Source organism: Lonchura striata, chromosome 13 (genome assembly GCF_050655825.1).
Source record: "Lonchura striata isolate lonStrDom1 chromosome 13, ASM5065582v1, whole genome shotgun sequence".
NCBI lineage: Eukaryota > Metazoa > Chordata > Aves > Passeriformes > Estrildidae > Lonchura > Lonchura striata.
This window is the reverse complement of record NC_140715.1, coordinates 19099961-19124063: the sequence shown is the minus strand read 5'-3', so window position 1 is coordinate 19124063 and position 24103 is coordinate 19099961. Positions and strand designations below refer to the sequence as shown.

Genomic DNA, 24103 nt, shown 5'->3' with positions numbered 1-24103 from the left:
CCGCCATGAGGGCGAGAAGGGGATGGATGGGCGAATGAAGGATGGATATTCCACCTGCCATGAGGGCGAAGCGCGGGGATGGGGGAATGAAGGATGTGTATTCCATCCGCCATGAGGGCACGGCGGGGATGGATGGAGGAATTAAGGGCGGGTGCTCCGCCCGCCATGAGGGCATGGCGGATGAGGCATGAAGGACGTGTATTCCATCCACCATGAGGGCACGGCGGGGATGGGGGAATGAAGAATGTGTATTCCATCCGCCATGAGGGCACGGCGGGGATGGATGGAGGAATGAAGGGTGGGTACTCTGCCCGCCATGAGGGCATGGCGGGGATGGATGGGGGAGTGAAAGATGTGTATTCCATCCACCATGAGGGGCTGCACCGTGAGGGCAAAGTGGGGATGGGGAATGAAGGACGTGTATTCCACCCGCCATGAGGGCACGGCGGGGATGGGGGAGTGAAGGATGTGTATTCCATCCACCATGAGGACACGGCGGGGATGGATGGGGGAGTGAAGGATGTGTATTCCATCCACCATGAGGGGCTGCACCTTGAGGGCAAGGCAGGGATGGGGAATGAAGGATGGGTACTCCGCCCGCCATGAGGGCACGGCAGGGATGGATGGGGGAATGAAGGACGGGTACTCTGCCTGTTGCCCACACGGGGCTCCGGGATTCGGGACTCGGCTGCTGGCACAAGGGGCCGGGAGCCGGGGTTTGGCTCTGGACGCGGCTGCTGTGTCCCCAGACTGGATCTGTGCCCCCAGAATGGGATCTGTGCCCCGAGACTGGGAGCTGGACAGAGCTGCAGTGTGCAAGGGGCAGACCTGGGCACGCTGCGCCGCTTCCCTGGAGCTCGGTCCCGGTCGCTGCTCCATCCCCCAGGACTCCGATTCTGACCCAGCCCCAGCTCCTGCCCTGCTGCATTCGGAGCTGGACACCGGGTACACAACTCCGGTCCCCTGGGCTCGGACCTGCTCCCCACAGGGCTCCAGCCTGGACACAGCGCTGCTCACCCCGGGTCACACAGCAGGTTAAAGGGTGGTAACAGCACGGTTTCACCTCTAGTTCAGGAACGAACTGGAAGAGGCTGCGAGTGTTCCTTACCCATGGTGAATAAACAAAGCCCAAAGCCTTGGCCAAAGCTGCTGACAACTGCGGGTTACCCATGGGAGCCAGTGTGAAGGATGAATGGGAATGGCTTCAAATTGCCAGAGGGCAGGGCTAGACAGGGTATTGGGAAAGAATTGTTCCCTGTGAGGATGCTGAAGCCCTGGCACAGGGTGCCCAGAGAAGCTGTGGCTGTCCCATCCTGGGAAGTGTCCAAGGCCAGAGTGGATGGAACCGGGATAGTGGAAGCTGTCCCTGCCCCTTGGAACAAAATAAGCTTTAAGGTCCCTTCCAACCCACACCAGTCTGGAATTCTCTGATGTGCTTTCAGGGTGCTGCTTGTCCCAGCAGCTGCTGCCACAGGGGTGCTGAGCCCAGCCCAGCCCCTTTCCCTGGAAGCAGGAGCAGCATTCCCACCCTGTTCCCTCAGCCACAGGACTGGGCAGTCCAGTGCCAGCATTTTTATTAAAAGCTGCTTACCTAGGTACTAACACAAGGCTGTGGAAGAGCGAGCTCCAGAGGTTAACTGTGGCAGTCCATAGCATGAGAGGGTGATGGCGACTCCCTTGTTCCCAGCACAAAAGCTGGGACATTTCCATTCCTGTCCTTTGTTCCTTCCTGTGCTAAATGATCTTAACCTATTTCACTTTTCTGCTCCAATAGCCCTGCTGTTTTGGTGGGGTTTTGTTGTTTGTTTTTTAAAAAAATTTTTAGACTTCCCTTCACTCCACTTTGATTACATGCCTTACCAACCTGTGTCTGAGTGCAACAGCCGGAGTGTGAATGTACTGTTGGCCAGAAGACAGCCCCGTCCCCTTCCCTTCTCCCCCCAAAACCAGCATGGGACCAGGGCACGAAGCTGGCCTGCCTCCATCCCCAGCGCTTTGCAACACTTCTAAGCTGTTTAGCAAAGGTAAAAGGCGCCCACTGTTAATTCGCTTTCCAGTGCTGACACTTGAGCTTCCTTCATTCCAAAGGAAGGCAGCATGCCCTCACCCTTATTGCCCAGAGAACAAGAAGGAAATACTGGACAAAGGCACTTGGTTGAGGCACAGCAGGCTCAAGCCATGAGGAACCCTGAGATGAGACCCTGCAGAGCCGGGAGCAGTGAGCAGGGTGAACAACTGGCATCTCCGAAGTGGCTGGTCCTGAGCAGTTCCTGAATCCTAAAACTGAGGGGGCCAAAAACCCCAGCGAGTGCATGGTTGCTTTGGCAAATGTTAGCCTGGACACACGCTGATCCCCAAAACTGGAGCCCCAGGCTCTCCCCTCCTTCCTTCTGCACCCGGAGTTTGTGTTGGACTCCTGGCTCCAGGGCAGGCTCCCCCAGAGCTGGGTTTCCCAGCAGTTTGTGACCCTGATGCACAAGGAACTCCCTTCCCCACCCACCTCCCCAGTCCCCTCCTGCCCCCTTTCCCTGGTTTATAGTGGTGATGGGGCTGGCAGAACGTCTCTTCCACCCTTCCAGTGTCTCAGAGAAAAGGGGCTGGTGGCTCCTCTGTGATCCCCACTGTGTGTTCAGGGTTTGGCAGGCTGACTTAAGTCTGCTTCTTTTCCCATTCCTGCAGAGAAAGAAGAAGAAAAAATAAAGGCATAAGGAGACATTGCTGGAAAAGCAACACTTCAAGGCATCCCTCCCTGCTGGGGGCTTAAGACCCAGCATCTTCCAAGCACTTCCCTCTCCCAGCCAGCCCTGCACTTCCATGATTTCATGGTTGAACAAGGGGCAAAGACTGAGATTTCCCGTGGGGCCAGGGAGAAGAGGGAGAGCTGAGCAGGACCTTGGCTTTCCGCAGCACGGTCCCCGTGTTGGCAGGGATGATGGAGGGGCTTCTCTTCCTCAGCTCTGCCGCACAGTTCACAGGAACCAAGTGCTCAGGGGGGCTCCCGTTTGGCTTGTTTGTGGTTTCCTGTGGAAAAGGGGGAGTAAGAAAAGCTCAGGAAACCCAGGAAGCATTGACAACCAAATTAAAGAAAAAAAAAAAAAAGCATGAACTGTAATGAGATAAAAGTTGAGGTGACCACATTCAACTCACACACCTCTGCCCACAATGGGACAGAGCAACAGGGATGTCCCGTCCCCTGTGCTGCTCCCCACAATACCCGAACCATTGTTTCTTGCAGAAGCTGGAGCTCTGAGCGAGGAAAAAGGGATGCATACCCCATTCTCAGTCTTGCTGGTCACAGCCAGCCCCAGGGCCGGCCCTCCTGCCAGCGACTGCTTCAGCTGCTCCTTCACTTCGGTCAGCTTGAGCTCCAGATCGACCCGAGACTCCTCCTTCTGCCGGCAGCGCTCCTCCAGCACCGCCACCCGCTGCTCCAGCTCCTGCAGCCGCGGCCCTGCTCGCACAATCACCCAGCTCAGCGCTGCGAGAACGCACCCATCCTCCTGCACGGGGACACTAGATGGGGCTGCCAGCCCGGCAGAGCGCCGCATCCAGCCCGGCAGCGCTCCGCATCCAGCCCGGCAGAGCTCCGCATCCAGCCCGGCAGAGCTCCGCATCCAGCCCGGCAGAGCGCCGCATCCAGCCCGGCAGAGCTCCGCATCCAGCCCGGCAGAGCTCCGCATCCAGCCCGGCAGAGCGCTGCATCCAGCCCGGCAGAGCTCCGCATCCAGCCCGGCAGAGCTCCGCATCCAGCCCGGCAGAGCGCTGCATCCAGCCCGGCAGAGCTCCGCATCCAGCCCGGCAGAGCGCTGCATCCAGCCCGGCAGAGCGCCGCATCCAGCCCGGCAGAGCGCTGCATCCAGCCCGGCAGAGCTCCGCATCCAGCCCGGCAGAGCTCCGCATCCAGCCCGGCAGAGCGCTGCATCCAGCCCGGCAGAGCGCTGCATCCAGCCCGGCACAGTGCCGCAGCCAGCCCGGCACAGTGCCGCAGCCAGCCCGGCAGAGCGCCGCAGCCAGCCCGGCAGAGCGCTGCATCCAGCCCGGCACAGTGCCGCATCCAGCCCGGCAGAGCTCCGCATCCAGCCCGGCAGAGCGCTGCATCCAGCCCGGCAGAGCTCCGCATCCAGCCCGGCAGAGCTCCGCATCCAGCCCGGCAGAGCGCTGCAGCCAGCCCGGCAGAGTGCTGCAGCCAGCCCGGCAGAGCTCCGCATCCAGCCCGGCAGAGCGCTGCAGCCAGCCCGGCAGAGCTCCGCATCCAGCCCGGCAGAGCTCCGCAGCCAGCCCGGCACAGCGCTGCAGCCAGCCCGGCAGAGTGCTGCAGCCAGCCCGGCAGAGCTCCGCATCCAGCCCGGCAGAGCTCCGCAGCCAGCCCGGCAGAGCGCCGCATCCAGCCCAGCAGAGCGCTGCATCCAGCCCGGCAGAGCGCCGCATCCAGCCCGGCAGAGCGCCGCAGCCAGCCCGGCAGAGCTCCGCAGCCAGCCCGGCACAGTGCCGCAGCCAGCCCGGCAGAGCGCTGCATCCAGCCCGGCTCCCGGCCACGCCGTCCCTGCAGCCAGCCCGGTGTCCCCGTGCCCTGTGCCCGAGTGCCTGGCAGCGCTCCGGTGGCCCCGACCTACCCGTGCTGCCCTTCATGGCTTCCCGCAGCTCCCTCTTCTCCTTCCGCAGCGACACCAGCTCGCTGCGGATCGACGCCTTCTCCTTCTCCAGCTTCTCCTTCTCCGTCAGGAATCGCCTGGCGTCCTCCTCGGCCCGGTTCTTGCCGTACCTGTACTGGTTGGCACCTGCAGGCGCGGGGAGGGCCCATGAAGGGCTGCACCCATGGCACCCGTGGTCCAGCACCCTCATCCCTCAGGGAATGGCTCCCTCCCGCACTGGCAGGAGCCCTGGGGACGTCTGTGGCCCGGGGACTCACTGGATGCGTGTCTCTTCACTTTGACCTGCGGGTCCACCCGTCGAGACTTCTCGCTGCAGGACGAGGCGTGGCGCTTCACCTGAGCGGCCCCCGGCCGGCCCGGCTCCTCGTCTGCCTGCTGGGAGGAGAGAGAGTCAGCTGAGACACCTACCTGTAGGGCCATCCCAGCTGAGACACCTACCTGCAGGGCCATCCCAGCTGAGACACCTACCTGCAGGGCCATCCCAGCTGAGACACCTACCTGTAGGGCCATCCCAGCTGAGACACCTACCTGCAGGGCCATCCCAGCTGAGACACTGAGGACATCCCAGCTGAGACACCTGCAGGGCCACCTCCCAGCTGAGACACCTGCAGGGCCATCCCAGCTGAGACACTGAGGCCATCTCAGCTGAGACACCTGCAGGGCCATGTCCCAGCTTAGACACTGAGGACATCCCAGCTGAGACACCTTCAGGATTATCACAGCCTGGCCACAGCTCCCTGGGCCACTGTGGTGGGAGAGGATGAGCCATGAAGTGGTGCTCACCTGAACCTTCTCATAGGGGACATCATCGTACACCACCCGAGAGGAGTCCGCTCGGTGATCCTGAGAGGAGCTGGCCCACCTGCAGAAGGAGGGGTGGGGTCTTCCTTTCCAGAACATCATTGCCAGCCCCTCAGGGAATCCTCACAGATGAGAGATTCCTGCATCTCATGACCCTACCCTACCACCTCCTCCATCAGCACTGATTAAACCCTTTCAAGTTCCCATCCTGCCCTTAGGGAACAACCCCTGGGCACTGACCGTCCCTGAGATCACAGCCAGGAACCACAGCCCAGCCTGTGCCATTCTAGGGACTCCATAGGGCCAAGGATCACCATGCCCAGCCCAGCCCCTGGCACAGCAGGAGCTCGGCCTTACAGGTAGGAGTGTCTCACGGCCGTCACGATGTTGGCAATGGTCTCCACATCCACGTAGTCGTAGTGCAAGGCCTCTGGGGCTGTCTGGGAGCCCGTTTCCACCAAGAGGAGACCCAGCCAGCGGCCCAGGTCTTCAGAGCAGCTCGCCTGGAGGACAGAGGAAGAGCTGGGGTGCATGCCCAGCTCCCAGCCCCTCATCCTTGCTGCCTCCTCACACAAATCCCCGCCGTGCACAATCCCGCTCTGTGCACCAAATTCCCGTGCAGCTGCCACAGCTCACCCAAAAGGTGCCCTGACCTTTCCAGGGAAGGCCAAAACAAGGCTCTGCTTGCATGGGATGTTGTGACAACCCCCGTGCCACCCTGCTCACCTCCAGCGCCGTCACCTCGTGCCCGTGGCGCAGGATGCGGAAGGCGAAGGGGTGCTTGGGGCCCAGCCCGGGCAGCACCTCGCAGCCCCGCAGGACGATGGCGTTGACATGCGTGCGCAGGTCCGTGCGGTCCTTGTGGAAGTACAGGGTGTTGCCCTTGAGGCGACACCAGCGCTCCTTCCAGCACTGGTTCACCAGCACGCTGAGGTAGCCTGGGGGCGGCAGGGGAGGGAAGGGCATCAGCGCCTGCTCGCCTGTGCCTCGGCAGGTGTTGCCCTGATTTTCAAAAGTGGTTTCTTTTATAGTTCTTTTTAAAGTTCTAAGGTTCTCGTAAAACTTCTTCAACCTTCTGATCTATTTACATATTTCTACTAGAGTTCTCACACACTGCTCATGTAAATAATAATTGTTTTACATTCTTCTTTATAAAAAGAGAGAATTGATAGACTGTTAGTTTGACCAGTGTAGTTAGAGAAGTAGTATCCTCCAATCCACAGTCACCTCTAGAATGCCATAAATATCAGATGCTCGAATAAAACGCTCTTTTTTTTTAACCTTTAAACTTACCAAGCATTTGTGTACTTACTTTGTGTCCAATAACAACAGGCAGGTTTTGACAAGACCGAGCTTACAGCACAGCTTCCTGCTCATCCAGCCCTTCTGTGCCTCAGTTTCCCCCCAGACAACCAGCTGGCCCCAGAGGAGCTGCAAGCTCGGTATCACAAAGTCCCCCCAAGCCTGTTTTTAGGGAGATGGGTGACCCCTTGCCTACTCGTCACTGGAATTTGCAGAGCCAGGCCTGGGCAGCATTTCCCAGCCTGTGGCAGTGTCACAGCCCCCCTAGCGAGCTTGTCCCCACTGCCCACTGCTCCCACTCCACTCCCAGCCCCATCATTGCCCCCAGCCCGCACAAACCGCAGCAGGGGATGTCCTCCTCGGTGGAGGAGGTCTGGGTGTCCTCGGGGCACGGCTTCTTCTTGGAGAAGCTGATGATCCTGGTGATTTTCTTCCCCGCTGCCCGGCTCATCGAGCCCTTCAGGTCAGCCAGGCCGCTCTTTTTGCCTTTCCCTGCAAGGACAGGGCAGCTGTGTGACCCTGGTGCGTGTCCTGGCATCCCAGCTGGCTGCAGAGGATGCTGCCCAGCCGGGGGCACGCAGCTGGCCTGGCTGGGTGGGCACTGGGGACAGGACTGTACCGTGCTCGCCGTGCTCCCTGCGGGCGGCTGGGGACCCGCTGTCACCCATGGCCACGCTGTCCGAGTCCGAGGTGTGCTTCTCCTGGGACAGCCGCTGTGGGAGAGCAGAACCCCATCAGCAGCACCCCCAGCCCTTCATCCCCCTGCACAGGGCTGGCATTTCCAGCTCTGCTTCCCCTTCCCAGCCCTACAGAGCTGCTGTGACAATGGGAAGGGCTCTTGTGCAGCCCCAGCAATTTGGGGCCCTCCAGCCCTGTGTTCCCCAGGTTTGTCCACAGCAGCCCCACACAGCCCCTGGACAGGGCCCTTAGAAATGATCACCTTGTCCAGCTCCATCTTGCACGGCATCACTGGGGAGGTGGGGGCTTCCATCCCGCCTGCTGCTGGGCTGCTGGCTTCCTTTATCACCTGCACAGACAGCCCCAGCTGCCACTTCAGAATGGCCCGAGGGCCAGGGCTGCCCTCCCTGGCTCAGCTCCTTCATACCAGGGCCAGGCTGAACCAGGGGGACAGCTCAGGGCAGCAAACCCAGCTCGGGACTGCTCACACCTTGGCCCCTTCAAAACTTCAACCACTTTTGTGGATTTTATCAGGGATTTTGGAAATCTTACAAGGGAGAGACTTAGGTGCCAAGCCAGCATCACCCTGCCAGCACAGGACACCTCATGACCCCCCTGTTTTAAGGCGTGGCGTGTCCTGGGTGTGTAAAACCACCCCGTTCTCCCACATTTGGGGTGACAGCTGTGTTGCTGATGTGCTCAGACGCTCCTTTCCCACCCGCCACCCCTCCCCGCAGCCCCCGCTTCCCGGCCCCGAACAAAGGCAGGAAAAGGCCCTGGGGAAGAGGAAGGGGAGAGCAAACATCCCCCAGGCCGGGCTATCAGCACCGAGCTGCCCAGGCCCTGGGAAGCGGCCGATAAGAGCCAGCAGCAAAGCCCCCTTCCCCTTCCAGCGGGGCAAGGCCATTCCCAGGGCAGCCCCCTCCCCAGCTTGGATGCCAAGGGGGTCTGTGGATGCCCCTGGCAGGAGCAGGGGTACCTTGAGCCACTCCTCAGCCTGCTCCTTGCTCTGCACCGCCAGCACCAGCGCCTCGGCCCCCGGCAGCGAGAACCGCAGCTCGTGCTTCTTGCGCCGCCCGTCCTTGGGGACGTAAATGACGTTGCAGGTGGCCAGGGGCACCTCCACGTGTGGCTGCCGGTCCTTGGAGCTTTTGTAGCACTGAGGAAAGCGAAGAGAACTGCTCAGGGCTCAGCCAAACCTGCCTGGCTGGCTGCTGTGCTGTGCTGTGCTGGGGGGTCCCACAGGTGGCACGGAGTCTCAGAGTCCCTCGCTGGTGGCACAGATGGAGGTGGCTCAGGCTGTGCAACAGCCCGAGGGTGCCCTCTCACTCTGTGGTGTCCCAAAAATAGGGCAGCCCTCTGTTCCCTTGCAAGGTAAGCGAGGGCAGCTGCTGCTTGGGTGGCAGCCTTGGGGCAGGGGCTTTGTTCGGATAGTGCTTTTGTTCCTTCAGCTTGGGCTCAACCACCCCTCCGACCCTCTGTGCCCCCAGGCCAGGCTCACCAGCAGTTTGCCATCCCGGATGATGGTGAGCTGCTTGGCCCACTGTCCGAAGCGCTTCTTGCGCAAGAGGAAGGCGCAGATCCGGCAATCCTTCACCAGGTTCATGGAGGCCTCCTCCGAGGGCCACTGGTGTGTCAGCTGCTGGCCCTTGCCCTCCTCCTCCTCCTCGTCGTAGGACTCGTAAGAGCTGCTCATGGCATCCGAGTCATTGTCTGCAAGGAAGCGGGGGAGTCACCCTAAAAGGTGCCACACACCATGCCAGGGTTCCCCATGCCCAGCAGCCTCCAGACAGAGCTGGGCTGGGCACTGGGATAGGTGGATTCCGTGGCATCCTCTGGAAACAGCAGCGTTTGGCAGCAGCCACCTCCACCTCCCTTGGAATCCCAGCAGCGAGCCCCAGGTGCGTCCATCCAGAGCCCTGGGCCGGTTTACTCCTTTGCAAGGATCACACTTGGATATCCTGGTTCTCCAGCCTCAACCCCAGCAGCCCCCAGCCCATGCTCAAGCCCCACCTCGGGCTGGAGCTTGCCAAAGCTCTGTCCCCTCCCTGTCGAGGACACCCAGATACCTACAGGAACTTTTCTGCTCCCCATTTATCCTGGTGACGGGGTAGCTGCTGTCTGCATCCTCGTAGTAGCCGTCCTCGATGGAGTTGGGGGGGCTGGAGCTGTCTGCAGGGGAAGCAGAGCGGGCTGGGGTTGGTACACCTGCTTTTCCCTCACGGATGCTCAGCAGGGCACACCCTCCAGGGCATCCCAGCATTGGTCCTCCCATGGCTCTGATGTCTCATTCCCAGTTTGGCTGGAGCAAACAGCTCCTTGCAATACCAAGGAGTGGGACAGGAGCGCTGCTGGTGGGAGCAGTGCCAATTCCTTCCCCAGGATGAGCCACTGAGAGCTGCTGGTTTGTCAGGCAGTGAGGGACGCAGGGGGCAGCTCGTGGGGCTCCCCCCACCCTCCTGCTGGCCTGGGTGGAGCAGGACTCACTGCGGGAGGTGATGTACTCGGGGGCCTTGCCAGGGCCCAGGGGCAGCGCTTCCTCGTAGTAATCCTCAGGAGGGGGAGTGGTGGGCAGAGGAGGAGCAGGATCCGCAGGAACCTAGAGCAGAAACACCTCCAGCATGGGGCAGGCAGCAGCAGGAGCCCCAGCAGGGCACAGGAAGGGTCCCACCCTGGCCACTGTCACCTCCCCACGCAGACCTGGCTCGGGGACAGCCGGGCACTTACAGGTTTGGCTGTCTGGCTCCCCGCCAGCTCCGAGCCAACGGTGTCGCTGGTGTCCCCCTCCTCCTCCTGCATGTCCTGCAGGTCCCGCAGGTCACAGTCTGCACGGGGTAAGCAGAGGGTGAGGGGAGCAGGGAAGCAGAGCTGGACATCCCAGCTGTGCCCTGCAGGGTAAGCAGAGGGTGAGGGGAGCAGGAAAAGCAGAGCTGGACATCCCAGCTGTGCCCTGCAGGGATTTCCCTCCATGGCCCTTCCCTGGGAAGGTGCTGGGAGATGGGAATCGCTGCTGAACACAGCTCCAAGGGAGCAGGAACAAGCAGCCAGAGCGATGATGGACACGAGGACGTCACTGTCACCCTTCTTCCAAAGCACCCCAGGAGCAGCACGCACACAGCGTGTCCCCCAGGGCACCCCCCCAGCTCAGCCACACCTACCAAACTCCTCAAAGAGGGACTCCACGAAGCTGGTGCCATTGCCCAGGGACGCTGTGTTGACGTACATGTAGTCCACGTCCTTCCCTGGAATTGAGGGGGATGCTCTGAGCCTGGGGCAGGCACTGGCACCCCTCGTCCCCACAATCCTGGGGACACAGAGCAGGCACTGGGGATGGAGGGACCCCCGGGGATGCTGCAGCTCCCCCAGGAGAGCAGGAATGGGGGCTCTGGGAAGGCCCAGGTGCACAGTGCTGGCCTTCCTGTGGAAACCCCTGCGCTCAGCACAAACCCAGGCAGGAAGAGCTCTGGAAGCAGCGTTTCCGCAGGGAGAGCCCTCCTGGATCCGGGGCACGGCTGACGCCAGCCCTGCTCCCCGCCAGGGAGGAGCTCAGAAGGCAAAGCAGGGAGCAAAGTGCCCTGAGGGGGCTGAGCAGGGGCTGGGCTCATCCCTGCCCTGCTGGGGACACCCACTGCCTTTGGGAACAGCCCCCGGCCACCACAGACCTGCAGGCGGCTGCAGCTTCTGCAGGATGGTGGAGACGGCCAGCTTCTTCTCCTGCGTGGTGGCACTCAGGTACTCGTGGTCCAGCAGCTTGAGCAGAACGCTGAGCTCTGGCAGGAGCTGGTCCAGCACTGAGGGGAGCAGGAAAAATCCCGTCAGCCAGGGGGTGCTCGGGGTAAGGCAAGGCAAAATGGGCTGGAACTCCAGCTAACCTGGAGCTCTGGATGGGGCAGAAAGAAAGAGCTGCAGTTCCTGCCAGCGCAGGATCCCTCCTCCTGCAGCCACCACGCATCCTCACAGCACAGCTGGGGTGGCACACAGCTGGCTGTGGCTCTCCAGGGACACAAACAGAGGCCAAGGGTGACCACAGAGGCAGCTCGGATGTGCTGACTAATGGGGATGGCTCCAGGGGGGGGACAGCGTGTGCCCCAGAGCGTGGGGACACCCTGGCTGGGCTGTGGCTGTCCCCACGCTGCTCCTTGGCAGAGCAAAGCCGGGCAGCAGCAAGGGGCTGGCACAGGGCATTTCCCAGGGGAAGGGAAGGATTCTGAGATCTGATGGGATCCTCCTTCCTCACGTAAGGAACATGGAGCCAAAAGCAGCACAGTAACAGCAAGTGGTGTTTAAAGGGTGAAGGAGGAGGGATGATGATGTGGAGGGGATGATGTGGAGCAGTGCCAGCCAAGACGAGCCCCTGGGCACAGAGACAATGTGCCAGCCCGAATGGCCACTGTCCCAGGAGACAGGGCAGGATGTGGCTCACGAGGCTCTTCCTGCCTCCCTGCACTCTACCTCCACAGTCCTCCTGCTTCCTCCTCCCTCGCCAGGGCCAAGCTGAAGAGCAGCCTCAGCCCTGCTGGCCACAGCACCGTGGGCAGCCCCAGGCAGCAGGAGAAGCCTCAGCACTGCTCCAGGAGGAGCAGACAAGCACCCCTCAGGCCTTGGGGGAAGGAGAAGGCAACCACAGGGAATGGGATTCCTGCTCCTTGAGCTGGAACGACATCCCACAGCCCACAGGCAGCCAGGGGACAGGTCCTGAAGGACCCCTCTGCAGAGGCAGGGAGGGAGGGAAGAGAGGAAAACCCTCCCTGGGATGCTGCAGAATGCTGCACAGGCCAGACAGGATCAGGCTCCTGCTGGTGATCTCCAGGAAGGTGAGACATCCTCCCTGCATGGCTTGGCAGGGCAGAGGACTGCAAGGAAGCAGCTGGGACAAAAGTCCACATTTCCCCTGTCCCACCAGCACCTGCAGACATCTCAGGAGTCCTCACCCTCCTGCTGCCCCAGCTCAGCCATCAGCTCCCACAGGGAGGATGGGAATTGTGCAGGCTCCTCCCTGCACTGGCTTTCCACAGCTCACCAAAGGCCAGGCTGTGGGGTCAGCAGCATCCCCCCACTCCCAGGACACCCCAAACCCCAGGTTGTGGGGTCAGCAGCACCCCTCACTCCCAGGACACCCCAAACCCCGGGCTGTGGGGTCAGCAGCATCCCCCCACTCCCAGGACACCCCAAACCCCAGGCTGTGGGGTCAGCAGCATCCCCCCACTCCCAGAACACCCCAAACCCCAGGCGGTGGGGTCAGCAGCACCCCTCACTCCCAGGACACCCCAAACCCCAGGCTGTGGGTTCAGCAGCCCCATCCCCTGCCCCTGTAGGACCGGTCCCATCACAGCCCCCAGCTCGGTGCAGGGCTCTGTGCCAGCCTGGTTTCTATTGACAGGGAGGGGGCACGGGGACCCCTGGGCACCAGAGCCGAGGTGCCCGAGATGCCAGGGCTGCTGGCAGGGCTGAGCTCGGAGCCGTGGCAGAGCCCGGCACCCTCAGCACGGACACAGCTCTGAAGGCGCCTTTGTTTCCCCCAGCTGAGCTGTCCCCTCCGTCTCCCTTGTTAAACATCCTCCAAAATACCGGGGGGAGGGAGGGGGCAGTCAAAGAGGCCTGTGATCCCAGGAGGGCACAGAGCAGAGCCCGGGGGAGTGCAGGGAGGCAAGGAATTAATTTCCTATCCTCGTTAGGCTTCCAGCTTGAAGGAAATGAATGGGGGGGCTGCAGGAAGCGAGGGGAGATTGCTCCAGGGGGGACACCCAAAGTCACCTGGCAGGGACAAGAGCGGGTGGGACTGAGCACAGAGCTGGCCCAGGGGACAGGGACACATCTCCTGTGCTGTGTCAGTGCCCCTGGGGGCTCTGAGCCCGGGCACAGAGGCAGCAGGACAGCACAGGGCTCCTGGGGTGTCCCAGTGACCACAGCTGACCATGGACCCTGTGTCCCCTGCTCTGGACACCTCCAGATGGTGCTGGCAAACTGCTCCCACCTGCTGCTTTCTGCTGGGGCTTCTCCTGCATCCCAAAATCCGTGGGATCACCCCAGTGCCCTGCTTTGAGCAGACACCCCAGGACAGACAGGTGTATGGTTCAACAGAACGGGGGAATTGTTGGGAAGGATGGATAAATAGAATTATTCATAAATAACACAGCCAGGATGAGAACAGTCCTCTCTGCTGGCTGGACAACGCCCCTGACTACGGATGGGTCCAGGGGTCAAGTGGACTGTTCCATCTCACCCCCAAAATGTACGGTTCACCCCACACCTGTAACCCTCCCCTAAAACATCAAGTGCCTGTAACCCCATTGGCCCAAGCCTTGTTCCAGCCTACCTTGAAGCCCCCTGATAAGGAGGCTCTGAGGGGCCGGACCCTCTCTTGGATCTTCCCCCTCATAGGACCTCCACCCTCTCCTAGAGCATCCTTTTGTCTCCCCTCTCCCCCATCCCCTCAAGCCTGGCCACGTGCTGCATCTGGCAGCTCGAAGCAGGACCTTTCTCCATCCCTAATAAACTTTATATCCCAAGAGCAGCCTGCAGAGATCTCTCATCTCCATTCACCCAAACCGTCCTGGAGCTCAGCGCTCCTTACAGCCAGGGACTCCAGGAATGCCCTCCCCTGCACGCCTGCAGCCTGCCCGAGGATGTCCCTGAGCTCCCTGAGCCTGGGGAGGCCAGGACCCGGGACAGCAGATGGCTTCAGCATGAGCCAGCAGGCCTGGGTGGGCTGAGGGACCCAGGGTGGCTCTGCTGGGACGGGGGGACCCGGGGACAGCAGCAGGACACCGGGGCACTGCTGCCAAACCCTGCCCTGGCAGCAGCAGCGGGCAGGGGGCTGCAAAGGAGCTGCAGCCCCTGCAGCCCTCCTCTCCACCAGGCCAACTCTATTTTTAGACCCCACAAGTGCTGCCCTGCTCGGGGACCCTTTTCCCAGCACAGAGATAAGGGCTGGATGCAGCCTGCAGCTGCAGAGCCTCCCTGCCCACCCGGCAGCAAAAATCAGCTCCTGCTCAGTGACCTGCAGAGAAGAGGAAGAGGAGGAGGAGGAAGAGTCCCTGGCCAAGCCAAAGCAGGAGTTTCCTGCTGTAGAGACCCGGATTTTACAAGGGGAGAGATAAGACAACCCCGTGGAGTTCTCACTCCAAGAAAAGCCCAGCCTGCAGCTTGAGAGAGCCCCGGGGAGGGGAGATGCTGAATCCCAGCTCTGAAATGCAGTGGGAGGTGCACAGGGACCCCATCCTGTGGCCACGGCTCTCCTGCCTCCGGCCACGCTTCCTCCTGCGCCAGGTGATGCCTGGGGCGAGGGGGAAATCGGATGCTGGGAGTAACAGCCATTGTTTGTAGCTAAAATAAAACCCAGGCACAAATAAATCCTTCCTGTTGGCAGGGGCAGGGCTCTGGGCCGGCACAGGGCTCCTCATCACAGCTGCCACCCGCAGCAACCAAACCTTGAGAGCTCCTGGGATGTCCCAGATAGGTGGGGACAGCACCCAGGGACACCCCAGCCCCTGGGGGAGCTGTGCAGGGAGGTGCCTGTGGGACAAACAGACCCGGAGTTGTTGTCTGCAGCACACAAACCGTGCTCACAGGTCACTGGGGGACGTGTCCCCATGTCCTGCCCTGCTAGGACGTGTCCCCATGTCCTGCTGGGACGTGTCCCCATGCCCTGCCATGCTGGGACGTGTCCCCATGCCCTGCTGGGACGTGTCCCCATGTCCTGCCCTGCTAGGACGTGTCCCCATGTCCTGCTGAGACGTGTCCCCATGCCCTGCCCTGCTGGGACATGTCCCCGTGCCCTGCCAGGATGTGTCCCTGTGCCCTGCTGAGACGTGTCCCCATGCCCTGCCCTGCTGGGATATGTCCCCATGCCCTGCTGGGATGTGTCCCCATGCCCTGCTGGGATGTGTCCCCATGCCCTGCTGCTGGCCCAGCACGGGCATCACCAGAGGGGTGAGATGCTGGCAGTCCCCTCCTGCTGCTCTCCGAGGAAGCCCACGGCCTCCCGGAGCTCCCAGGGCAGTTCCTGTTCCCATTCCCATTCCCGTTCCCGTTCCCAAGGAGGTTTCTCCCCGCCGGGGAGGAGGAAGTGTCTCGCTGGGGGAGGCCTGGCGCTCCCAGAATTGTTCTTTGTGCAGGACAGAGGGACAGAGCTGCCCGAGCCCTGCCCGAGGCCACTGCCGTGGCACTGCCCTGCCAAGTGGGCAGCAGAGGGGCAGCTGTGACCCCGGAGGTGGCAGGAGCCAGCCAGGCTCTGCTCCCATCACTGGGTGCTGGGTAAACTGGGATGGGCTGCTGGGGTCAGGGACAGCAGCCTGGAAAACACCACCACCACCTCCTCCTCCTCCTCCTGCTCCTGCTCCTCCTGCTCCAGGCCGGAGGGCTTCCAGGGAAGAGCCAGCCATCAATGATCACACTCCAGCCCTGGCAACATCCCCTAAGAGTGGAAGATTTGCTGAGGGGCCACTCGGTGCACATGAATCATCTCCTGCCTGCAAACAAGGGCCCCTTGAGTGGGGCGGATGGGGGGAGCCTCTGACTCTGCATCCAACAATTCCAGCAGGACACGGAGCACTGGGGCTGGCTCCTGCCACCCTGCCACCCTGCCTGGCCCTCCAGCTGTCCCTCACTGCGATAACTCTGTGATCCTGCTCCCACTTTGGGTGCTGCAGCGTCCCTGGGTGCTGGGGAGCACAAGGCAAGCTCAAATCTCAGCTCTCAGCGCTTCCAGCACGCAGGCAGAGCAGCCACTGTGGCCCTGCAGTGATCGATCTCCTCAGCTGATGGCCTTGGAAAGTCAACCCTGGGAGATGAAGGTGGAACCCCATTGCTTGAGGGGGCACAAGGCCCCCCAGTTCTGCCCCCCAGAGCAGCAGCTGCTCCCCTTACACAAGATCTCCATTCTGCTCCATCCCTCAAGAGGGGCAGATGAACCACCAGAAGGGTTAAAGAGCACAAAGGTGCTTGGCTGTGCCAGCAGAAGGGTTAAAAGCCACAAAGGGTGCCTGGCTGTGCCAGCAGAAGGGTTAAAAAGCACAAAGGTGCCTGGCTGTGCCTGCTGTGCCCCTCCATCACTGCCCCATCTGCTGCAGACACCCAGGGCTGGCAGCAGCTCTGGGGATCCTTTCCCAGTTGGGCTCCAGTGGCACCAGTTCACTCCTGCAGGGGCACAGAGGGTCCCTGGCCTGTCCCAGCGCCTCTGCCCAGGACAAAAGCCCTGCACGGAGCCTTATCTCATGGCTTTGCCCAGCAGAGACCAGTTAAACCCAGCCCAGAGCTGCTTCCCCACCCTGCCCCTCTGCACCTCCCAAAAAGGGGAGAAGAGCAAAGGGAGCTGTGGGACAGCCCTGGAGCCAGAGCTGGACACAAGCAGGACTCCAATCCGAGCACATCCCTCCCCGGAGCACACAGCTCCTCACATCCCCCTGCTGCTCCTGCCCGAGGAAACCGAGTCCCGAATGGAGGGAAGTGTAATTCCAGCCCGATGGAGCGTGCAGAGGGCAAAGATTATCACCTGCATTCGTGTGCCTGGCAGCCCACCCACTGCAGGAGCCATCACTCACTCCCGGGGAGCAGAGAAGCCTGCTCGCAGTGTAATTAGATTAATTGGGAACGCGGATGAAATGGGATCCCACCCAGGAGCAGCAGGACAGCCCAAGGGAGCGCTGCTGGCTCCGGGCTCTCCTGGTGCTGCCACAGCCAGAGCAGGGTGGGCTGTGGCTGGGAAATCTCCCCCTCACCCTGCACACTGCCCTGGGCACCCCAGGGCTTGGGCAGTGCCCCCCCAGCACAGCCATGGGGCACCAGAGGGGCAGAGAGGTTCCCTGCAGTGCCATCGCTGCTGGGACAGCCCCTGCTGGCCTGCAGGGCACGTCCTTCCTCACAGCAGCTGTGCAGTGCTGCAGGTAATTATTAACAGGCTGATTAAATCACCACCAAGCTCCTCCTTGTGACCCAGGCCGCCACTGACCCCCCCAGTGCTGTGGCAGCACCCCTTCTCCAGGGCTGTCCCCCCTTTCTCTGCCTCCTGGAGATGTTTGTGGCTGTTTGCTTTTGCTCACCCAAAGCAAACTTCATCCCCCTGGCCTGGAGGCTGCAGCCACCCCCACCCCAGAGGAGCAGGGGCTGGTTTTTGGGTCACAACTGAGCACAGCGAGGTGCTGAGCAAATAAAATCAGCCAGGTGAGAGATATGAGTGACTCTGCCATGTCCCCAGAGAGCCCCGGGCAGCCTCCAAACTCTGCTCCTGACCCCAGCGACCAGGGGCTTCCAGCCCAGCTCAGCACAGCCAGCTCTGGAAATCCCATGGGGCAGGCTGAGTACTCCTAAAATACAATGAGTATTCCTAAAATACATTTCAGAGCTCAGTGCCAGGCCCAGACCACATTCCAGGACTCGGTGCCAGGCTCAGCAGGCTGATGGCAGGATGCTCCAGCCTGGGAGCTGGGCTTGGAGGCTGCTGGCTGGAAAACACATTTAAATAATGAATGAAAAGGAGACGTTTGAGATGCCCATGAAAGGAAGAGTCAGGCAGGGGAGAGACCTGCTGAGTAATGTATAAAAAACAAACTTCAGGCGGAGGAGAAGATGTTAGGATTACTCAGGACCCAGAATAAACTGTGTTTCCTCCAACCAAAATTTTGGTGTCGGCCTTTTCCAAACAAAACTCCAGCAACAGGTTGGCCTGGGCTCCTCTCCAGAGCTGGCAGAGGCCCTGGCATGGTGCCCCAAGCCTTTGCCACCCTCTGAGGTGGGCAGAGCAGTGGGAAACCTCCCTGGGTCTCACCTCCCTGCTTGGGGGCACCTGGAGCTGTCACCTCTGCAGCCCTGGGTCTCCTCCACACCTCAGCCTCCAACTGCAGGAATTGCAGCTAAGTGCAGAAATTCCAGCTAATTGCAGAAATTCCAGCTAAGTGCAGGAATTCTAGTGGGAAACCCCAATCCCCACCACGCAGGGCTGGATGCAGCCCCCACATCCCCAAAATCTCCTGTGGTGGGGGTGGAAAGCTCTCAGCACCCCATGAGACACTTCTCCACGTCCTGCACATCCCCATTCCCCAAAGTCAGTTCCAAACTGCCTCGGATGCAATTCCCAACCTGCAGGAGTGAGACGTGAAGCTGGCACAACTTCTTGGGATGAGAAGTCACCCGGGGAGTTTGTGACAGGATCCTGAGCAGGAGAGGAGGATCCAACCCTCACCTAGCAGGGGACGGGCAGGGATTTGCAGGATCAGCTTTCCCAAATCCCACTGCTCTTTCCCAAATGCTTCCAAGAGCAAGATGTGGGTCCCTCTTTGCACAGCTGGTGGGAGCAGGACCCACAGATGCTGGTGGGGGAAATGTCCCTGGGGCCCTGGGGCAGGGAGATGTGCCCAGAACCCAGCCTGACCTTGGCATCCCTGCCCTGACAATGCCCATGAGTTCAGAGCTGTGCTGGACATGAGTCCCCTGCCCCTGGGGGGGTTGGGACCCTCTCAGTGCCAGCTCAGCCCTGTCCCCAGGTCCCCAGGCTGGGCACAGCAGGGTTGGGACCCTCTCAGTGCCAGCTCAGCCCTGTCCCCAAGTCCCCAGGCTGGGCACAGCAGGGTTGGGACCCTCTCAGTGCCAGCTCAGCCCTGTCCCCAAGTCCCCAGGCTGGGCACAGCAGGGTTGGGACCCTCTCAGTGCCAGCTCAGCCCTGTCCCCAGGTCCCCAGGAGGGCACAGCAGAGGGGCTCTGTGCCTGGGGCTGCCTCCTGCCCCGCAGGACCCTCTCGAGCAGGATGAGCGTTGTTTTCTCAGCCCTTCCCTTTCCTTCCCTCGCCGAGCTCCGCCGGGAGCATCAGGTGCAGGGGCCACCATCCCACAGCATTTCCGACCCGTTTAACCCCTGCAGGGCAGGGCTGCAGGCCAGGAAAGCCGGGATGTGCCAGCGGGAGCGGTGACAAGGTGTGACCGACCGCTCCGGCAGTGCTGGGACTGCTTCACCTGCATCGAACTCCGGGACACCAAAACCAGCGCTCCAACCTGTTGCTACCGCAGTTCTAGTCCTTGTTCTGCCCTTCACAACCACGGTTTTCCAGAAGTTTGGACCGCTTAAAATGAGCGGCTGTTCCTCCATCACAAACTTGGGTGGGTTTAATGTTAAAAAAAAACAAACAAACCAACAAACCCGGAGAAAGCCAAAGCCACTCTTCAAAGCGCTCCTTACACTACTCCTGCTAATTGCCAGCAATCAGAGCATACCAGCGTCTCCCCCAGCTCCCTCTTATCACTTCCAGGATCAAATGCACACCAAAACCACTTCAAAAAAAGAAAAAAAAACTATTTTGAACGTGGAAACCCCTCGCAGCAAAGCTGTTTTTGTTCCAAACGGTTACGAAATGTCAGAGTTTCCCCTGTCCTGCCAAAGAGCCGCTTTGATGCCATGGGAGGCTTTATCAGGAGCAGGAAAGGAAGGAGCTGCAGCAGCCGCGCTGCGGGGGGAGGCTCTGGGAGGATATTTTATCCTTCCCCACTGCAGATTGCCAGCCCAGAGTCCACCCAGGGGCCTGAGCTCCCCAAATGCCGCTGTTTCAGCGCCTCGGGGTGATGACAGGCGGCTGCTGCTGCCAGGCTGCCCTCCGGGCTCTGTCACCTCGTGGGTGCCCTGCCTGGGCTGCCAGCCCCTTGTTTGTGCAGGGCTGGCAGGGAAAGGTTTCCAGCCCCATTGTCTTGTCGCTGGCCTGGCACGGTGACATTTAATCGGTATTTCACAGGACAGAGAGCTGTGTCGTTCATTTTAGGGCTCCTCATATGCAGGAGGAGATGTGTTCCTCAGGAGGGAGGGGGAGCTGTGCCAGACTAGATAATAGGGAAGGGTTGGGGGGTTAGGACACAAGTCTGGGAAGCCAGAAACCACTTCAAGCCTCTGCTCTGCTCCACTGTTATCTCCTGTCCCCAGCAAGTGATTTGGCCACTGAACAACAGGCAGAGCTTGGGTCCAGCCCAGTGTTCTCCTCTGAACGGGCTTCCCACTGCTCGGGGTGAGACAGCTCCTTCAAAACCTTAAACAAAGTTTTCCTGGGCAGGGAGAGGAACCTCCTGCAGGCCCGTGGGAGCTCAGGCACCGCTGCTCGGCCCAGGGCAGCCTCGCAGCTCAGCACGTTTGCACAGGAAAAGAACATTTCCAGGTCAAGAGCGGGGAAGAGGCAGGTTTTCCAGGCAGTGCAGCACACAGGACAGTCCCCAGGGCTCCTGGCTGGGGGGACACCATGCCACGATGTCCTTCCCCTCTCCAGCAGCCCCCCTGTGCCCTTCCAGAGCTGCCGGGAGGCTTCGCACGGATCCAGGCTCTCCCTGCTCCGGCCAGCGGGAGATGGGAAAATCCAGAGGGGCAAACAACTCCAGCCCTTCATCATCATCATCATCAGCAGCAGCAGCAGCATCCCACCTCCCAGCCTGTTCTACCCAGCCCAGGGGGGCTCAGCCCCTTCCCCAGCACCCCGGGGCTGGGAACAGGCGGCGGCCGGGTTTCGGGGAAGGAATGGCTGCAATGCGGAGCAGAGCTCGGCACTTGCCCGGCGCTAACAGCTGGCCCGGGCTGTGCTCCTCAGCACCCCCAGCCCTTCCTGCCACCGCCAGGATTCCTGCTGCCAGCCCGGCAGGAATGATCCCGGCTCCCTCCCACCCGTCCCGCAGCCTCTCCATTCCTGTGGGCGAGCTGGAGCCAAGTTTATCCCTGACACATCTCCGCCGGCTTGCCTGGATTTAGAGCCCAGATAAGTTTGGGGCAGGACCTAAATTGTGGTGGCTCAAAAGGTCAGGGAAGAGACACTACCGAGGGAGGAGAAGCCATGTGTGAACACAGGCGTGTTTGAGCAAAGGATCACCTCCCAAATCACGTTTTGGGAGCTGGGTTCTCCATCAGCACGACCTGAAACAACTCTGCCAACAGCCCACAGCACTAATCCTCCCAGTCAGCCACGAGAAAAAACTGGCAGATGATAATATCGGGATACAGCAGCTCCAGGTGAAGGAAGGGGCTGCCAGAGACTGGGAATGGGCACAGAGCTCCTGCCTAACGCCAGACCCCTCCTTTTTACTGGGGAAAGGAACCTTCCCTCCACGAGCCACAGCCCCCAGAGGGATCCAGCAGCTCTGGCTGATGAGCAGGAGGGGCAGGGGGAGCTCTCCATTAGCAAAGCCATCCAGGTGCCAACAGCAATTCATCACAAGCACTCAAAAACAAAGCAGGCAGGCGCTGCTGTCGCTGGCACCAGCGAGGGGGATAAAACAGCTCTTCCCTGGCAGGGTCAACCTGTGGAGAGGTCGAACCATGCCCAGACACGGCTCCCTCAGCTGGGCATCCCCCCCTTCCCTGCCATCGGGTCCTAGGTTTGGTTTTTGGGGTGGGCTGGGGCGCAAACAGGGAATTTCTCATCAGAGACCCTCTGTCCCCCTGTCCCCAGCAGTGGCGTCCCCTGGGACCCTGGAGGACAGCTCTGGCATCAAGTGTCACTTGAAAGCACTCCCTCTCCTTCAGAGCGGGCACAGCCACCCCGGCTGGACACAGCCACGGGGACGGCTGTCCCTGTCACCATCCCTGTCCTTGTCACCGTCCCTGTCCTTGTCACCGTCCCTGTCCCCATCCCTGTCCCCGTCCCCTCCCGACCCGCGGGCCGCTGACACCGCGCCTGTGTTCGCAGCAGTCCCAAACTCCTCCGGGCTGTTTCCAGTGCGGAAACGCCACCCCATCCTTTTCCATGGGCGAGGGGAACTCTTGACCCCTGGGTCTCTGCGGGGCTGCCCCGGGGCTGCAGACACAGCACTCCTGAGCCACCCTGGGACTCGGTCCAGCCCCGGCAGCCAGAGACGCCCCTGGCCACTCTCTTATGGCTTTTGGCCATTGTTTCTGTAGCACCTCCAAGGACAGGTCAAGGGGCAGGACCCCCGCGCTCCATCGTGTCACCACCTGCTCCTCCCGTGCACCCCGATGCAATCAGCCGCAGCAGCAGCAGCGAGGAGCAATCCCCCTGCAAACCTCCCCGCGCTCCCTGCAGGGATCTGGCAGCCCCAGCAGAACGCCAGGACCTTCTCTGCAGAGCTGCCCCCAAGCCCTGGCAGGTTTACACAGATCCCAGATCAAAGCCCGGGAGCTCCGTGAGCCCGGTGCCACGGGCTGCAGGCAGCAATCGCACACGTGTGGGATGGAGCTGCTCCCCGGCAGGGCGGGGACCGGGCCCTCCGCGGCTTCGGGAGACTCCCCGGCGGGGAAACCCTCTGCACCCCATCGGCCCCATCGGGGAACGTCACCTCCCTTTCCACGACCACAATTTAACAAACGCGTACACCCCGCAGCTTCCCTTGCAGGCTCCTGACGTTTTACCCATCCTACCAGCAAAGCAAAACTGCTTCCAGCTCCTACCCCAGCCGGCCCTGCTGCAGGACTGGTGGGGGGAGCAGCGTCCCGCACGGAGCCGGGGGGATGCGGCCGCTCGGCTGCGACGGGATGCGCGATTCCCTTCGCCTGGCACGGGCATCCGCGGTGCCCTCCGCGCTGTGCTGCGGGCAGGGGATGCGCGACCTGTCCCGTCCCATCCATCCCATCCCGTCCCATCCATCCCGTCCCGTCCCATCCATCCCGTCCCGTCCCCTTACCGCTGAGCCGGTCCATGGTGCGGAGCCGCGGCACCGCGGCCGCCCCGGGAGCTGCGGGCGGGCGAGTGCCGGGGCAGCGGCCGCCCGGCGGGGCCGGCTCTCGCTGGGGGCGGCCAATCCCTTCCCCCGCCCCTCCCTCCCTCCCTCGCTCGGAGCACTGCAGCGCCGAGCACCGGCCCGGCCCGGCACGGCACGGCACCGGGGACAGCCCGCGGGGACAGCCCTGGGCTGGGGCTGGGGTCCCCTGCCAGCCTGCGTCCCCATCGGCACGCAGAGACCCCCGTGGCAAGGGTGCGGGGCTTGAGTGAGCCCCTCCACCACGACACGAGGTTGGGCGACTTCGGTTTCGGGGGAAAATCCCGAATTCCCACAGCCCGCAGCAAGGACAGCTCCTCCCGAGCCCGCACTCCTCGTTCCCCCTCCCCAAAATCCCCTCTCTGTCCTCCCGAGCCCGCACTCCTCGTTTCCCCCTCCCCAAAATCCCCTCCCTGTCCTCCCGAGCCCGCACTCCTCGTTTCCCCCTCCCCAAAATCCCCTCCCTGTCCTCCCGAGCCCGCACTCCTCGTTCCCCCTCCCCAAAATCCCCTCTCTGTCCTCCCGAGCCCGCACTCCTCGTTTCCCCCTCCCCAAAATCCCCTCCCTGTCCTCCCGAGCCCGCACTCCTCGTTTCCCCCTCCCCAAAATCCCCTCCCTGTCCTCCCGAGCCCACACTCCTCGTTTCCCCCTCCCCAAAATCCCCTCTCTGTCCTCCCGAGCCCACACTCCTCGTTTCCCCCTCCCCAAAATCCCCTTCCCGTCTGCTCCCCCTGTGCCCAGCGTGTCCCTGACCAGCACAGACCTCCTGGCAGAGCTGTGGGACGTGTGGCAGTGCCCCAGGTGTGGCAGCAAGGACAGAGGCTGTGGCACTGCCAGGACAGTCTGGGCTGAATCTCAGCCCCGTGGGGACAGCAGTGTGATGAGCTTTCACACGTACCCACCCAATTATTATCACTTGGGAAAGCAATAATTAAAATATCAGCTGCAAATTAGCAGCTGGCACGGAGAAATTCCCCTTTTTGGGGCAATTTCAGCCCA

The 24103-nt window shown here is 61.5% G+C and overlaps 1 protein-coding gene across 3 annotated transcripts; it reads right to left on the bottom strand.

The window, feature by feature from the left end:
- Positions 1 to 1557: 1557 nt before the first annotated feature.
- On the bottom strand, positions 1558 to 23142 carry AFAP1L1 (actin filament associated protein 1 like 1). Of its 3 annotated transcripts, none has more exons than XR_014958350.1 (19): positions 23030 to 23142; positions 11096 to 11224; positions 10592 to 10675; positions 10161 to 10258; positions 9921 to 10032; positions 9507 to 9605; positions 8935 to 9146; positions 8413 to 8592; positions 7696 to 7782; positions 7375 to 7468; positions 7095 to 7247; positions 6180 to 6391; positions 5811 to 5956; positions 5436 to 5514; positions 4910 to 5027; positions 4614 to 4778; positions 3273 to 3500; positions 2893 to 3021; positions 1558 to 2673 (listed from the first exon to the last, which is right to left on the bottom strand). XR_014958350.1 is itself a non-coding variant. In XM_085591586.1 (19 exons), exons 1-19 carry the CDS (start codon positions 23043 to 23045, stop codon positions 2650 to 2652), a joined length of 2316 nt encoding a protein of 771 aa, XP_085447712.1. In that variant the 5' UTR covers positions 23046 to 23142; the 3' UTR covers positions 1558 to 2649. The 3 variants fall into 3 exon arrangements, 2 of the variants coding, with proteins under 2 accessions (XP_085447712.1, XP_021387813.2); XM_085591586.1 differs by having other exon boundaries at positions 3273 to 3451; XM_021532138.4 differs by having other exon boundaries at positions 3273 to 3451; positions 4910 to 5024.
- Between the last annotated feature and the right edge of the window lie 961 nt (positions 23143 to 24103).